At 39.2% G+C, this 18,563-nt stretch overlaps 1 protein-coding gene across 18 annotated transcripts in view; it reads right to left on the bottom strand.

The window, feature by feature from the left end:
* Dlg2 (discs large MAGUK scaffold protein 2) overlaps nucleotides 1-18,563 on the bottom strand; it is a 1,341,778-nt gene that overhangs the window by 351,342 nt on the left and 971,873 nt on the right. For all 18 annotated transcript variants that reach the window (XM_051192230.1, XM_051192231.1, XM_051192225.1 and 15 more), the window contains one exon: nucleotides 13,966-14,034. In XM_051192230.1, coding sequence (XP_051048187.1) covers nucleotides 13,966-14,034 — 69 coding nt within the window. The remainder of the gene's footprint in view (nucleotides 1-13,965; nucleotides 14,035-18,563) is intronic.

The following is an 18,563-nucleotide window of genomic DNA, read 5'->3' as shown; positions in this document are numbered from 1 at the left end:
AGAGAAAGGTCCAGCTCTTGACATCAGGTACTGTGAACACAGAATGTCCTTGTTTGAAGAGAGTATTTTTACATGTTATGTCCAGCCATTGTATGATTCAAAAGCGCCAGAACTATAACTGCTACAAGTTTTCCCAAAATCAGCTTCTTTGTCTTTATTCTTGAAATTACAGAGATAAACTTAATTGTGTATATGCAATATCGTGTTCTGTCACTATCCTTAGATTGCAAGCTACTCAGGGGCAGGAATTGGGATGTTATTTTCTTCAAGGTGTCCCAAAGTCTCTAGTAAAATGTTTAAAACCAGATAGGCATTCAACATGTGTTTTGTTGCGTGGATGAATTAGAGGAGTATCTATCAAATCAATAACTTATTGGGTGGGTAACTGTTGCATAATTTTCTTTAAGTAGTAAGACTATATTATAAGCAAGAGCTTTTATCAGGAGGGAGACATAGTAAACATTGCTGACTCAATGTAAAAATATACTTTGGTAGAAGAATCCACCGGTCCTGAAAATCATCAAAGAGATTAAGTAAAGATAAAGACTGCTGGATTTATCTTTGATAGCCAAGTAGCAGGTGGCCTGTGGCAGAGAATATGGATGTACTCTGTTATAATTGGCCAGGAGAAGGAAGTAAACAAAAATCCTAATGGAATTTGAGAGTCCCTGAGGGATGAACAATGCATGCAGAGAAAAACACCAGATTTAGTTTGGATATATGAAGATGGATGTCTCAAAATGAGCAATCGAATTCGGGCTGACAAATGATGCCTGCATCAATCCTTTTCCTGCTTTCTAGAGCTGTTTTCCCTTTCACCTCACAGTCAGTCAAGGCAAAAATACAATAAAAATAATGTGCTATATGTGGTTAAGTCCAAGGTCAAAAGGCAATGCCCAATACATTTGCATCAGATAAGACTGATGGCTCTTTTCATATGGTAAGAATCAAAAAGCCCTTCTGACCATGACTTCTGTAAGACCTATTTTCACCAATGGTAAAGACAGGATGGAGAAGTACTTCTGTTTTCAGAATGAAAGACACAATTGGGATATCCATGACATTTCTGTTAGGGTGGCTATTATTCATAGATAATATGAGATATGCAACAGGAAGCCAGGCTATATTTTGGGATTTTCTCCTTCTCAAAATGACCTTGGAAATGATATTTGCCATCTGCTAATCTTCAATCAAGACAGATACCATTACATAGCTCCATTACAAATTTGGTATTGAAGTCAAATGGAATAATCTCTAGGAGACCTTTGCAAATCTTAATGGTCTATATAATCACAAGCTTAATTTCTTTTTCTTGTTTTTTCCACTTTTTCTTGAGCGGGCAGGGGTGGGCAATGATGGTGACACAGTTTCACATTGTAGCCCAGTCTGAACTCAAACTCATAGCGACTCTTGCCTCAGCATCTGAAGTAGTCTATTATCTTTTTGGTAAAGAGCAAAGAAGATATAAATGAATGGGGAAAAGTGGATAAAAATAGGAAGTAAAATAAAAGCAGAAGTTCATTGAGTGACAGGGAGACTGAAGGACAGGAAGTAAGATGGTAGTGAAGGATAGTAAGCAGCAATGGCAGGAAGGATGTCAGCTTCAGCATACAGGCAGATAAACAAGCAAGAAAGACATAAAGCAATGAGCAGAACAGCAGAACCGATCAGAGATGGAATTTAGAAAATTACATCTCTGCAGCATACCATCCTGATAAGCAACCAGAAGTCAGCATTAGACAGCATTTCCGGAGGAGACAGCAAACCCAACATGAGTCAGCTTCCTTATTAAACATTGCTAAATCGAAAGTACAGCTAAATTCATGTTCTAGTTTGTACCCAGCTAAGAAATATATAATTGAGTGTCCAGCAACTAATGACTGTGCTTTCTCTTTGTCTAGTTGTTGCCTCGCTTCTCATTCCCATGAAAGTCTTGTTGTGGTCAGATCCCCTGCCATAAGTAGATACTCAGGACATCATAGTCCCTCCTCTCCCTTTTATAGAGTTTGACACAGTCCTAGATTTACATTTGTTCATGTGACTGATTAATATTTCCTTCTCTGTGGTCAACTGAACACGGAGCGAACACAGTGGGATTTTTTATTCTAGTACCAACTGGATTTATTGACTGGCAGTATCATAAGCAGACAAAAGTCAGTAAGAACAGCCTTCATTCTGCAAATATAAAGAAATGACAGTATTTATAAAGGGATGTGGTATGAATCTAAAGAGGACATTGGTCCTGTGGGTACATTAGGAGACATATGACTGATAAAGGTCACAGTTGAAGCAACTGAACCCTAACATGGAATAATGGTTACTGTATTCATTTTTGCCTAATAAACTTGAAACGTGTTACTTTCTGTATTCCTTTTTGACCCATTAGTGTATGAACCAGCTCTCCAGTGCAGTCTCAGGCCATGTCCTATGTGGCTGTATTATTATTATTGTTTACTGGGTATTGACTAAGAGGGGCAATTTTCCAGATGAATGTTCTAAAGCACACTGTTTGGGTTTACTTAATTGCACAATAACAAGGAGAAAGTTAATTCATAATTTACTTTGAGTCCTTTATTAAACCAATTTATTAAAAATAAAAAGGGCTTCCAAGGAAGATATGCCTGGTGGTAGTAAGAAATCACATTAGTTCAGATTATGCACCGAAAATAAGAACTGTTTCTAAGAAAATGTTTTAGGTCAAATTCTCCTGTGAATTCTGTGGCATGCCGTCATGACAAACTGCCACTGATTGACTCAGAGACTCATTGGCATGAGACACCATTGAGCAGACAGCCTGGCAGCTCTTGGAAACTAGACTTCTGACTGGTCACTTCTGGTTTATCCCTGGTCCCACTAGATAAGACACAAGCCAATAATGTGAAGCCATTATTTTTCTCCTTCTAATTTAGTGCTTTTCCAGGGGAACAAATCAAATTAGGAGTTAATTCTATTAGTATTAACGCTCTTATGAAATTTAGCTTTTGATCTTAAAACCTCCAAAATCATATTGATTTCAACTTTGCGTTTTCCTGCCTTATTCAGGTCTCCATATTAGCTAACTTCTAATAAAACTTGGGTGATTTGTCTTGCAAAAAAAATTGTGTTTATTTGTTCATAGCTATTTCAACAGCAGATGGCAATAACAACCCAGGCCCTGTGAGAGCTTCAGCATCAGAGCATTGAAACCCTTTAAATATCTCTTTGCTCTCTGCAGTCACAGCACTTTTTAACACTGATAAATTCTGGACCCTCCTTAAAGTTCCCTGTGATGACACTTTTGTATGTCAGCTTTGTACATGGAAAGAAAGATTACAGGGTCCAGGGCCCAAGAGAGGATGCTTCTTTGTTTAAAAAAATGGGAGGCAGGTGGGCAATAGAAACCAGGCAAAGGGAAATGAGCTGATGGCTGTGTACCAGCAGAGGTGGAAACAATAAACAGGAAGTGAAAAGAAAAATGGAAAGGAAGCATGACCAAAGGCCTGGGGAAGGTCCTCTACTATCCCTGACATGCTTTAGGTTCAGCCTGTGAAGACACAGTTCTCCCAGTCAAGTACTTTCAGTGTAGGATCCTTGGCAGGAGAGCTGGCCCCAGAGTAAGGCTAGAACTCCCACCTGTAACTTGCAGACTCCATAGGCAGGTCTGTCTCTATTGGAACATAACAGATTTTTGGGAGGGGTGTGGGGATTCAGTATTTACAATACATTCGAAACCATAACTACCCGTTGATTGTTCCCTTAATTTAAAAAAAAAATCTGTTCTGTAAATACACTCTTCGTGTGGCTGGATAGCAACATAAAAAGGCAGGAAGCAAAACGGAGTGGTCTCTGTGGTTAAGAGTATGTATTACTCAGTTCCCAGCACTCATTTGAGGCAGCTCACATCATCTGTAATTTCAGTTCCATGGGGATCCTATGCTTCTGACCATCATGGGTGTCTTCTCTCATGTGCACATACATGTGCACAGACATACATGCATATACATAATTAACAATAAATCATTAAAGAAGTTGGCAGCTATATGTGATATTTAGTTATATGTAGTTTTTAAGCATTGTAGGTGTACACAAAATTCTCTCTACCTAACCCCATATGCCTCTATGTTTTTATGGCATTACTAACCCTTTTTCTATCCCCAGCTCTTCTTCTCCCTTCCTCTACTCTCCCTTCATCCCTCTATGTTGCCCAGGCTGTACTAGAACAGAAATATTTCCTGCCTTAACTTCTGAGTGCTGAAATTACAGCTGTGCGTCACCAGGCCTGCAATGTGTGATAAAAAATGGCTCCAATTTTTAATCACAGACCTCAACAACTAATAACTTGAGCAAGGCTACTCTTCAAGTTTGAGGAATACCTTTGCATCTTGGTTCATATGTAAGCATGTTAGTCTCCTCCACTCACTACTCATATTGCTTTTTGGGGTTTGGGTAGAGAGGTGTACTAGAGAAAATTGTTGAATACTGTTGCTGACTATTTCCCCAGTACATGGGCAGGGATGCCTGAAGCTACCTGTCCCAGAAGGCTAGATATTCCTAGACAAGGACAACAATGGGCCCTGTTAATGTCTGGGCTCCACATCTGGAAACATACTTCAAAATATAGAAGCAAAATGCTCATTTCCAAAATGTTAGACAGTGGTTCTCAACCTGTGGGTTATGAGCCTTTTGGGGGTCACATCTCAGATCTCCTGCATATCTGATATTTATACTATGATTCATAATAGTAGCAAAATCACAGTTATGGAATAGCAAGGAAATAATTTTATGGGTGGGGATCACAACAACATAAGGAACAATATTAAAGGATCACAGCATTAGGAAGGTTGAGAACTACTGTGCTAGAGCAAGGAGACACTATCTCTTCCTTGTTTTGTGTGATAGATGAGAGCAGCTCAAACTTATATAGCGAGACATAACATACCCAGACTCTAGTTCCTAATGGAATCATGACCTGACTCCAAGGCCATTTTGAGAAATGTGAAACAAATTTAGCTAGAACAAACTGCTTCTATCCAGGCAAGAGAGGTAGATAGTAAATAGAGTAATTCCATTTAAGATATTATTTCCACAGTTTTCTCTGGAAGGATACTTAATCAGGAACTTCAGGGACTCCTCAGCTCTCATGATTTTAAGAGCTTAGAGTGGTCCTAGAGTACAGAAGAGCATTTCTTGTGATGAACACTGGCATGTGGCTGTCCCTAGGACCTGTCTTGTAGAAAAATCAAATTGGGAATATCTACAGGCTCATTAGTCTGAATTTTGAGTAGTCTTGTTTCTTGTTGGACAGTTGAAAAGTTCCAGACCCCCTGAATGTGGGTGTTAGTTAGGAGGACTGGGCAGTCTATGGGGCCTCTGGTAGTGGATCAGTATTTATCCCTAGTATACTAATGGACTTTGGAAGCCCATTCCACATAGAGTGATACTCTCTCAGCCTAGACACATGGGGTGGGGGCTAGGCCCTGCTCCAAATAATATGACAGACAGACTTTGAATAATCCCCATGGAAGGCCTCACCCTCCCTGGGGGAGCAGAAAGGGGATGGGATGGGGGTTGAGGGAGGACAGGGAAGCGGGGGAAGGAGAGGGAACTGGGACTGACATGTAAACTGGGATTGTTTCAAATTTAAATAAAAAAAAAAAAAAAAAGAGAAGTCAGTGTTTTGGGAGAGAGCTTTGGGAGGGGCCAGGTAGACTAAACACATAGAGAATTTCTTCTATAATGTTCCTAAAGATGCCCAACTCCATCTCATTTTGTAAAAGCTTATTAGAAAGGGCAGCCTGTAGACACCTCCCATATTAGTTGTTTCACTAATGCAAAAACAGCTTAGAAGATTCTTCCTCCAGGATGCCTCTAAGATAACTGTGTAAGGCTACATAAAAAGTGATCTGTACCCAGTAAAGAAAAGCACTGAGCATCCAGAGCAGCATGAACAAATCCTTCCAGATTTTTGTACATGACTTCCTTTCCTTACTGTTTGCAGCCTCTTTCCAGAATTCTCAGAATTCAGCCCACTCCGCCTCTTGTGAGAATCAACCCCATTACAGGCAATTCCTTCTGAGCATTTTCCTGTCAATTCTCCTGGTTACCCATATTGTTAAATCTGCTTAGGCCAAGTTTCTTTGAATTCTATTTTGTTGCTTCAGGCAACTGTTTCTTTAGGATGCTCTTTGACTTGTAATATGTGCTATTGTTGTGGTTCTGTAATTTTGCATACGCTGTTAAAATGTTTGGCAACTTTTTAATGGAGTATTGAAATTTGCAGGCAAGTGGATGACACTTGAAGAAACCATCCTGAATGAGGTAACCCAGACACAAAAAGAGGAACATAGTATGTACTCACTCATATATGGATTTTAGATCTAGATCAAAGGATCACCAGCCTATAATTCATACCACCAGAGGAACTAGGATACAAGGTGTATTCTAAGAGATTCATATAAAGTCCCTCACAGAACCCGGAAGGGACAAGTCCCCCAGAGCACAGGGGAAGTGGGGGGCAGCGAATGGAGAGAGAAGTAGGAGAAAACGAGGAGGAGGAGAGGAAAACACTTGGGACTAGGAAGATTGAGTCAGGGTAGGAATAGAAGACAAGAGAGAGAGAGAGAGAGACAGAGAGAGAGACAGAGAAAGAGAGAGAGAACATAAAAGAGGGAGCCAAAATTGGTTTGAAGGGAAAACTGAACCCAAAGAAAGGTCTAGAGACCCACAAGACTGCCGCCAACTAATAATTTGAGTATCCGTGGAAAGACTGCCATAAATGCCCCTCCCGGATAGTGAGATCAACAACTAACTTATCCATGGAACCCTCAACTAATGTCTGTTGGAAACAGGAGCAAACACCCATACATAAACACTGAGTCGAAGTAGAACCCAGATGCAGATGGAGAAGACAAGGCCAGGTTGTAGAAACACATAGAGACAGCTGACCTGAACAAGGAGGAGCTAATGGCCCCCCAGACTGATAGCTGGGAAGCCAGCATGGAACTGACTCAGGTCCCCCCTGAATATGGGTCTCAGCCAGAAGGACTGAGCAGTCTAAGGGACCTCAGACAATGGATCCAGGATGTATCCCTGGTACACAAAAGGACTTTGCGAACACATTCCCCATGGAGGGATACTGCCTTAACCTAGAGACAGGAGAGAAGTCCTAGTCCCTACTTCAAATGACCTGTCAGATCTATATGACCCACCTGGATGGCATTGCTCTACATGTGGAATTGGGGTGGGGGTATGGTGGTCAGGGTGCATGTGAGGGGGCAGAGAGGGTAAAGGGAGGGAGGGACGGAGGGAGGGAGAGGGAACTGTGATCAGCATGTAAAATAATAAATTAAATAAAAAAATGTTTGGCAAATTTTTAAATTTCTGTTTATATATAAAGAAGTGTAAAAGTTGGCAAAGGGTGTCCATGAGGTCTTTTAAAGAAATGTATTTCCTCTGCTTTTTATTTCTCATCTGTTTCTTCTCCTCAGAATTCCTAACAGAATCCCACCTGTGTGTGTGTATATGTGTGTGTGTCCTTATATTCATTTGTTTGTTCGTTCATTGTTCATTCATTCATTAATTAATTAATTCATTTTTGTGTAGCTCAGATCAGTCTGAAAATTTCTATGTACCCTGGTGATCTTCCTGAATTACAAGGCTGGTCGTTGTTTAATGACAATGTTCAGTTAGGTCAACTAATCTGAAACTGTTCCTTTAACTGACCCTTCATGTGAGGGGCCTTACTATGGAGGCCAACATGCAAATTAATTCATATAGCTTCCATGGAGGAGTGAGCCACCTTACTCTATCAGAAAAACTGTTTTGGGATTTGGTTTAAAAGACTTGTGTACATAGCTTTTGTACACACAAAGATGTGTTTGATGAGTGTGAGTCTCTTTATTCTCATTCTCAGAATCTGCTCTTAGTACCCTCTCTTGTTACTGAAGTCTATGTTTTTAAAGATATCATCCTCACTTCCCAAGAGCTTCTTATAAAGAGCAGCTAACATATTCCATATCAGCCATTTTACTAATACAGATTATTAGTGCACTATAAAATTCTTATAGGATGTCTCTAAAACATCTGTGTACGGCATCATAAAACTGGCTCTGCAACTGCCAACATCAAACTGAATGGAGAGAAACTTAAGCCAATTCCTCTAAAATCAGGAACAAGACAAGGCTGCCCTCTCTCTCCATATCTCTTCAATATCATACTAGAAGTTCCAGCTAATGTTATAAGACAACAAAAGGAGATCAAGGGGATCCAAGTTGGAAAGGAAGAAGTCAAACTGTGTCTATTTGCAGATGATATGATAGTTTACATAAGCGACCCAATAAACTCTACCAGGGAACTCCTACAGCTGATAAACACCTTCAGCAAACTAGCAGGATACAAGATAAACTCAAGAAAATCAGTAGCCCTACTTTTTTCAGATGACAAAGAGACAGAGAACCAAATCAGAGAAACATCACCCTTTACAATAGCCACAAGCAACATAAAGTATCTTGGTGTAATGCTTACCAAACAAGTAAAAGACCTACATAATAAGAACTTTGTGGCTCTAAAGAAAGAAATTAAAGAAGATACCAGAAAATGGAAAGATCTCCCATGCTCTTGGATAGGTAGGATAAACATAGTAAAAATGGCAATCTTGCCAAAAGCAATCTACAGATTCAATGCAATTCCCATTAAAATCCCACCACAATTCTTCACCGACCTTGAAAGGATAATAATCAACTTTATATGGAAAAACAAAAGACACAGGATAGCCAAAACAACCCTATACAATGAAAGAACTTCAGGAGGAATCACCATTCCTGACTTTAAGTTCTTACTTTTTGCCAGAATGGCTAAAATTAGAAACACCAATGATGACTCATGTTGGAGAGGATGTGGAGAAATGGGAGTGCAAACTCATACAGCCATTTTGGAGATCAGTATGGCAGTTCCTCAGGAAAATGGGAATTAGTTTACCACAGGACCCGGCAATCCCCCTCTTAGGCATATACCCAAAGGATCCACATCCATGCAACAAAGACATCTGTTCAGCTATGTTCACAGCAGCACTATTTGTAATAGCAAGAACCTGGAAGCAACCTAGATGCCCCTCAATTGAAGAATGGTTAATGAAGATGTGGCACATTTACACAATGGAATACTACTCTGCAGAAAATAATAATGGTATCTTGAAATTCGCAGGCAAGTGGATGGCACTTGAAGAAACCATCCTGAATGAGGTAACCCAGACACAAAAAGAGGAACACAGTATGTACTCACTCATATATGGATTTTAGACCAAGAGCAAAGGATCACCAGCCTATAATTCACACTACCAGAGGAACTAGGATACAAGATGTGTTCTAAGAGATTCATATAAAGTCCCTCACAGAATTGGTAAGGGACAAGTCCCCCAGAGCACAGAGGAAGTGGGGGGGGGCAGCAAATGGAGAGAGAAGTAGGAGAAAACGAGGAGGAGGAAAGGAAAACATGTGCGACCAGGAAGATTGAGCCCGATTAGGAATAGAAGACAGGAGAGAGAGAGAGAGAGAGAGAGAGAGAGAGAGAGAGAGAGAGAGAGAGAGAGAGAGAGAGAGAACATAAAAGAGGGCGCCAATATTGGTTTGAAGATAAAATTGAACACAAAGAAAGGTCTAGAGAACTAGAAGACTGCTGACAAATAACAGTTTGAGCTTCCATGGAAAGGCTACCATAAATGCCCTTCCCGGAGAGTGAGATCAACAACTAACTTATCCATGGAGCCCTCAACTAATGTCTGTTGGAAACAGGAGCAAACACCTATATATAAACACTGAGTCGAAGTAGAACCCAGATGCAGATGGAGAGGACAAGGCCAGGCGGCAGAAACACATAGAGACAGCTTACCTGAACAAGGAGGAGCTAACGGCCCCCAGACTGATAGCTGGGAAGCCAGCATGGAACTGACTCAGGCCCCCCCTGAATATGGGTCTCAGCCAGAAGGACTGAGCAGTCTAAGGGACCTCAGACAATGGATCCAGGATGTATCCCTGGTACACAAAAGGACTTTGCGAACACATCCCCCATGGAGGAATAACTGCCTTAATCTAGAGACAGGAGAGATGCCCTAGTCCCTACTTCACATGACCTACATGACCCCAACTGGATGGCATTCCCCTATATATGGAATTGGGGTGGGGGGATGGGAGGGGAGGGTGGTTAGAGTTCAGGTGAGAGGGCAGAGAGGGTAAAAGGGAGGAAAGGATGGAAAGAAGGAAGGAGGGAAGGAGGGAGGGAGGGAGGGAGAGGGAATTGGGATCGACATGTAAAATAATAAATTAAATTAAAAAAAATACTTTGACTCCAAAATTTAAGTTCAAGGACAAGTTACTGGGGAAAAGGATTTCTATTTTTCTGTCCACAGAAAATGAAAAGCTGTGGATTCCTTCCAGACTAATGTGGTTTGATCAAGCCAGACTGCCTGAAACAGAGTACCAGGTGATTCTACATTCAAAACACCTGGACCAAGCAGCCTTACAGTCTACAGCCAGGATTTCTGCATCTTCTTCGAATCCCCCATGACAGTGCCCCTTACCAGCAGGAAGTAGTTTGGAAAGAACGACGCCCAAATTCCCAAATATTGTCTATAAATGTTTGTTTTCATTTAAATGGACTTGGTTATGTAATATATATATATTAACTTACAAATGAACAGCAAACCGAATTCCTATTCCATACCCCAAACATTGACATTTGGATTTTTTGCTTTATTATTTCTATAATATCTGTTTTAAAAGTGAAGTTAAACTTCTTTCTTCTCAAAAAAAAAAAAAAAAAAAAAACCAAAACAAAACAAAACAAAAAATCCCGGCTCTGTACTGGGTGAAGAAAAGCTCCGAGGAGGTGATGTTGTGTCTCAGTCACAGGGGAGAATCCTAGGTCTCTAACTGACCTGGGGGTCTGCTTAGCAGATTTGCCCTCTCTGAGGTCCTTCTGCACAGTACAATTGCACTGTGGTTGCTTCTCATTGGTGACATCCCCAGAAACACAACCTAAGTGATGTCACTTAATTAGAATAACATCCCTTGTTTTCTTTCTGGTGTTCAGTTACCCAGTCAACCATTATCTGAAAATAGCAACTGGAAGACCCAGAAGTAAATAGCTCTTAGGTTTTAAACTGTTCAAAATTTAAAGTAGTTTAAGGGAACCTGCTCCATCTGCTCAAGATATTATCCATCCCTTTTGTTCAATGTAACCATGCTGCATATGCTGCCTACCCATTAGTCACACATGAGATGGCTCATTTATTGTGTTGATCACTGATGTCATAGTAAGGTATTCAAGTAGCTCTTAGTTTATAATGAATCCTGAAATTCTTGGGTAGAGATGCTGGCAATTTGGATATGTCAAAAAGAAGCCAAACAGTGTTCTCTTTCATTGAAGAGAGCAATGTTCATAGAAAGGAAGAAAAAAGTGTCACATGTTCATGCTGCTAAGTTCTGTAGAATCATCCAGCCATGAAACTGTAAAGGGGAAAAAAGAAATCCATGCTAGTTTTGAGGCAAAAGCTACGTCCACAGTGTATGTTGAGTGCTCAGTTAACCTGAAAGAAGCTGTAAGTATACAGTTTGGTTCATTTCTGAAGTTTCACCCATCCACTGGGGTACTAGGACATATGGTTATTGAAGATGTGAAGACTGACCTTGGGGTCACACAGTCCATGGTCCTGCTTCCACGGGATCTAAAGCTGGGGCCCATGGTTCTGCTTCATCTACCAGTACTCCCCACTTGACTTTCTGAGACATTTCCAAGTCAGCTGCCCCATCCCATTTCCTTTATCACTCAGGCACCACCCCTTTAATGCTACATTACTTTTCTCTGATAGAGTCTCATAAGGGAGAGTGATCAAGGTGTGGGTTGAATCTATCAAGCTGACCTGGAGCCATAGAGCCCACACTGGTAATGGCGATATTGTTCTGCCTTGCTGTATTGGATAGAGTTATCGATAATTTGGATGTTGCTTAAAAACAGCACTGACTGTGGTAGATGGCTCGGTTAGATTTTCTGTCTCCATAAATCAAATTAGCTGGAAAAAGAAAAACATCTCCGCTTACTTTATGTCATGTAAATAGAAACTGAGGTGAAAATTATACAGCTGTATGGTATTTTAAACCACACTTCATTTAATAATTATTTTATGTAGCTATTTTAGTTTTGCAAAAGCATTAGAAAGAAGTTTTAAAATAATTGGATTGCCAATTTCAGTTGGTTATCTACTCTAAGAAGTTAATACCTTAATGGTAAACCTGTTTAACACTCAATTGTTCTATTTAAAACAGAAAATAACTCTTCTATTATGTGGCTAGTGGTAAGTATTCCATGCTGTGTTTTCTTGGTATGACAGTCAGCTGGGCACACGTAGCATAGAATAGACTACAGTGTGCTGGGTTCAAGATATTTCCTTTGGATCACTCCATTTGTATTTAGATTATTTCAGCACCCAGAGACATTTTATATAAATAGTTTCATATTTATGTCTTTGAGATTATGTTTTGAGCATGGCTCTTCAAAATTACACAAATCTGTTCTGCTTATTATTTTCATTTTCAGAGCATTTGGGCAAATGTGTATTTAATTCCTGATTATTGAAGATCTGATAAATACTTGCAGAAAGTTGGTGAGTTCAATACAATTCCCCTCTTTGGCTACTTCATCTTATCAGAGAATTAAAATTAGTGATTATTTCTATAGCAGAATTCATTGAATGCAGGTGGAAAGAATGGTAAAGACAAAGCAATATGCTTATTAGGCAAACTGCTAATAAGCTTCTCTTAATAAAAATGAAGAGAGCTGGTGGGAATAGCTTTAGAAGAAAGCATCATTTAGCACTCACAGGCATCTAGTCTTTGTGTTTATAACCACAATGTAGAAAGGTCCCAAGCTGAGCCCTGCCTCCAGAACTCTTTGGAGGGATAAGGTGAGGCAATACAACTGGAAAATAGATCTCTCCATTGGCACCTTCACCACAGACAACATCATTACCATCAGGAGTCATGTGCAGAGACAGTCAGGCCATTCAAACCAGGTTGCTGATTTTATAGACTATGTCTAAAATCAGTATCTTTCTAGCTGTCTAATTTTTACCCTGGCAAGTCTTTGCTATATGTAACAGCCTAAATGTAGCACGTAAATTATGACCTGTTTCCCCCAGCTCAGCAAAGTCTTTTCATATCAGATTATAGGGGACAGGTCTGTGCAGAAGAGTGATATGTTTTCAAATTCGAGCTGGATTATTTTAAGCAAGTGTCCATGAGAAAATTACATAATGCCCCATAGAAGCAAGATTTAGAAAAGACACTTATCTAATATGCTTATTTTGGAAATAAAACCAGATTTGATAGATAGATGAATAGAGAGGCTAGTTAGCTAGCTAGCTAGACAGACACACAGAGAGATACAGCCAGGTACCAAATAAGCACACAAGCAATGTTTCTGACGCTGTGTTGCTGTACAGGTATCTATAGACACATGTATTCTAAGCTCAAGTATTATACCTGTAGCTGAGGTTCATTGGAAACAAAGCTAAGTTCCATATTCTCTCCCCTCCCTCTTTTATTCTCTCTACCACTCTGATTCCATCCAGTTCTCATTCTGGGCCCTCCACTAATGCTTCAAAAAATACCTCCTCTTCACTGCAATGATTATACCGTACTTCAAGCACATATTAGTGTTTGTGTCACTTACAATGAGTCCTATGAAGGAAAGGTGAGATTTTACATTTGAATTGTAAATCAGTCCTTACCACAGTGGCTGGCACATAGCACAGACTTCATAAATAATTGCCAGGGTAGGGAAGAGTTATGGATAAAGAGAAACAGGGGAAGAATGAGGAGGAGGAGGAACAGCAGGAGAATGAGGGAAGGAAGTGTATGCAGGGGAAGGAGGAACAACTTATTACAGTTGAGTGCTGTGTATTTCATTGTAAGAGCCATTATATTTTTCTCTTACCCTTCCAGGGAGATGGCCCGTTGGAGAGTCACTGAAGGTTGACGAGTTGTAGTGCTGTGCTGGGAATGACTATAAGAAAAAAAGAAAAACAAAATAAAAATGGGACATTTATGTAAAATGCCACTGTATAGTTTAATAAATCTTACTGTCAAGAAAATAATAGAAATTAAATTGCTAGTGATAAGCAGAATCATATACCAGAAAAAGGAACCCTGTTTTAGACAAAGGGTTAGTGTTCCCTTGTAATTTGGGTTCAACATGAATTATTCTGTAGTAAACTTTAAATGATTCCTAGATGTGACACAGAGCATAAGACATCAATTTGATTATGATGTCATGTGGTTTTATATTATCCGAGAATTTTATAAATGCCAGAGTCAGTGGACATCTATAGTGAAACAGTATTTACCTGACATGACAGGGTGATTGCACACATAAACTCAAAATGACTATGACTACATGCACAAGACATACATCAGATCAGGCCAGGGGAAATTCTAACATGGGTGGGGGAGGGTCTCATGAAGTTCCACTCCTAGCTGAGAAGCTATTGACAATGGCTAATAGGTAAGGGTGTGTCATTTTCTTCAGGAATGAGAGGCTAGTCATGCCTGGCCCTACATCCATGCATATCTAGGTAGCACTAACTGGATTCACGGGATTTAAAAAATAAAGCAAGGTACCTCTCAAGCTTCAGAATTTCTTTTAAAACAAATCTTTGTACAAAGACTAATCTACAAATTGGAATACTTTATTAATTCAACACTTATTTGTAAATTAATCTGTAATGATTTAGGTATTTTATTAAATCTTGAAAAATTGGATTTCCCGTGACTATCAGTCTTGGAATTTGACAGGATTCATTATTTTGCTTTGGTTTCATATAGCAAAACTGATTTTGTATATAAGTAGTTGAAATCAACTTAATATCTAACATCAATGATCGTTTATATCAGCAAATAGCTTTTAAACATATTTTATATGCTTATGTCATTTGTTTTTACCAAAACAAATGTGAGCTGTGAGCTGTTTAGTAGATTTAAAAATTGAGAACCAAAGAGATTTAGAGCTCGCTCAAAGTCAGCTAATCAACACCTGAGCCTGAATTGCCATCTAGATTGACTGAAGAGCCACCTCAACTAGAGATATGGAGAATATTTATTCTGAGTAAGATATAATAATAATCCAATAGCAAACTATATCTGAAAGAATGCAGTCTTTTAGTAATGTGTGAACTTTTCATTCTTACCAACTCCTTACACTTCCATATGTATTTTACATAATTTTATACATGCATACACACACACACAAAACTCCCCTTCATAATTAATTAAAGCATTTTTAAATTTTTTTTATTTTACATGTCAATCCCAGTTCCCTCTCCCTCCATCCCTCTTACCCTCTCTTCCCCCTCTCATGAACCCTGACCACCCTCCCCTCCCACCCCCCACCCCCTTTCCACATGTAGGGCTATGCTATCCAGGTGGGGTCATGTAAATCTGACAAGTCATTTGAAGTAGGGACTAGGACTTCTCTCCTGTCTCTAGGTTAAGGTAGTGTCCCTCCATGGGGGATGTGTCCACAAGGTCCTTTTGTGCACCAGGAATACATCCTGGTTCCACTGTCTGAGGTCCCTTAGACTGCTGTTGGAAACAGAAGCAAACACCCATAGCTAATTGAAGCATTTTGACAATATCTATTATTTTTTGTTCAATATAATATTACTTCCTCTTCATGCAGTTTATTTAGTCATCCATATAGTTGGATCATTAGAATATTCCTTTTATTTTAATATTATATATAGTACTGCAATGACCATGCTGCTAATGGTTACTTTTTTCTCTTATTTTATGATTTACTTTAGATGAATTACTTCAAACACAGTTAGCAGGTTCTTCATTTATATTATCATGTACTCTTCAGAGAATATATATTGTTTCTCTCTCTCTCTAGATAGATAGATAGACAGATAAATACATACACCACACACACATATGTTTACCGATTCCATTTAGTGTTTGTCATATATGCATGTTTTCAGGATGACCTTTAGGGATTGAACAACCTATTAGAGGACTATCCCTGGATGTATCTATATAAGCTTTTCCTCAATCTTAGAACCACTGACTTCATAATAAAAATAATTTATATAGCTATGTATAATGTGTGTGTGTATGTATTGTGAATGTGTGTGTGAGAGAGCAGAGAGCAGAGAGAGAGAGAGAGAGAGAGAGAGAGAGAGAGAGAGAGAGAGAGAGAATATGCAGAGATCAGGGAATGACCTGAGTGAGCTGGTGCTGGCTGTCTCCTTCCACCATGTGGCTTCTGAGAGGTTGAATTCTAATTGTTTAGCTTGACAGCAACCACCTTTTTCCACTAAGCCTTCTTGTCAGCCTTCTGGATTCACTAGTTTTAGCACCCATGAAGACTTAACAGTTGCAAAGTGACACTCACAGTTACTATATGCATCTCCTAATTTATAAGAATGACTATTTTTTATTATGTGTTTATTTGTAATTTTGTTTCTCTAGTGCCAATGGTATAATTCTTTATAATTTATCTTCTGGTTGATTAGAAAATACCAATAGTCTTGGGTAAAGAACAATATAGCTCACTAATCATGATTAATGGATAACTGGGATTCTCTGGTAATTTTGCCATTATTTGCCCAGCCTTAAAACAAAGAAATACTCAGTATTTCCACTCTGTGCCACTTCTGCATAACCACTATTCTATCCTGCACCCACACGCTAATGATATATTTACAGCTTTAGTGACACAGCATGCAATAAGATAGGTAAGTGCCCAGAGATATGGACTCCTTTGCCATTGCACATGCAATGTCAGTCAGTTCTTGGGTGAACAAAATTGGAAGCAAACAGATCCTTTTACATCATATAATGGTCCATTAACTCTAAAAAGACAAATATAGTGAGTTATCAGATAGTCAAGACCTCTAGACGGGAGTTAAATTTTGCTGTTTACAGACAGTACATGTGTGTGTGTGTGTGTGTGTGTGTGTGTGTGTGTGTGTGTGTGTTTGTGTGTGTGTGAGAGAGAGAGAGAGAGACTTTGTGTGTGTGTTCTTGTACAGTGTGTGTAGGGGCACTTGTATAAGCTGATGCTGCTTGGCAAAGATGATTAGCATTTATAAGACATAGGGAACCTTCCTCTTAGGACCAAGTAGATACCCTGCTGCCCATGACTGACTGCACATGGTGGTTAATTCTACAACTAAGAAATTATAGGTAACTGTACTCTGGCCTTTTCACCTTCTCAGGTAATGGGGTTACCTGAAAAATGAAAGATGGAGACTGAGAACTGCAGGAGAAGAAAACCCCAGGCAAAAAAATATGTAAAACTTACAGTTAGAGCTTTTAGGAGGTAGAATGAGTTTCATTTTTAAAATGTGTGTATAGATTGCTGCCACCTTCCTCATGATTGGAGGACTCCTGTCCCTTCAGCACAGGTAACATAGTACTCAACATAGCCCATGCCAGGCCTCCTGTCCCTTCAGCTTAGGTAACATAGTACTCACATTGGCACTTTTCCACTCAGCCACAACAGCACTGAAGTGAAATATCTCAATGGCTGTTGACAGGTCTGTTCACTAGGTTTTACATGCTTCCTGAGCAGGGCGCTGCATTTGCCATCTACTTAGTCTCATCCCAGGCTCGACACAGAAGACATACATCAATGTGTGTTTAAGGGATGAACACTATAAGTTCAACTTACTTTAAAAAAAACCCCACACTCTATCTTTTTAAAACTTGTAAAGACCTTGAGCATCAGGTATCCTATCTTCTGGCTGGATGACGGCAAAAATGGAAGCCAGATTGACTGACTACAAAGGCTTGCCCTGTATTTTACAGAAAGAAACACTCAGAACTGTGGGGCCAGTCCTCACTAAGGCTCTGAAACATTATGATAGGAAGTGCCCAAAACATTTCTGTGTAATATTAATGAAATAGTAACAATAATCTTACTTAATTGATTTGCAATTTTCCATCCATCATTACAATACCTTCTGATATATATTCAGTATTGTTGATTTTTTCACTTACATTTCTAAAGAACTTTCACTGTCATAGTTAACTGTATATATTTGATATCTCAATGTTTTTTCTCAGAGTTTGCTTTTCTCTGTGTTTGCATACCTGTATTAAGTCACCAAATACCTTAAAAAGAATCCAGTAGTATTTCAGATGAACATAATGAAAACATAATCCTTTTATTATGCAAAACTGACAAGCATTTTCCTGAACAACTATTTTTATGTTTGGATTACGTTAAACAATTGTTACTTGGGTAGTTATTAAATGCCAGTTATGCATTAGGTGCTTGGGATGGATTTTAAATCCTCAATATTACAGGTTCAACAAATATCAGATAATAAAATAGAAGATGGTCAAATAATCTATTTGTTCATGTCCACAAAGCTAACATATCTCAATGAATTTCACAGAGCCTAAGCTTTATTTAAGAAGAGTAAGTTACTGAAAGTAACAATAGGGGAAAAAAGGTGTTCTGAGAACTGAGAAAAACTAGGTTTAAGGTCATTCAAGGTCACTTTGTTATATAAAATTAAATAAAAAAAT

Source organism: Phodopus roborovskii, unplaced genomic scaffold, assembly GCF_943737965.1.
Source record: "Phodopus roborovskii unplaced genomic scaffold, PHOROB, whole genome shotgun sequence".
In the NCBI taxonomy this organism is placed as follows: domain Eukaryota; kingdom Metazoa; phylum Chordata; class Mammalia; order Rodentia; family Cricetidae; genus Phodopus; species Phodopus roborovskii.
Note: the sequence above shows the minus strand (reverse complement) of the source record. Positions and strands in the feature narration are given on the sequence as shown.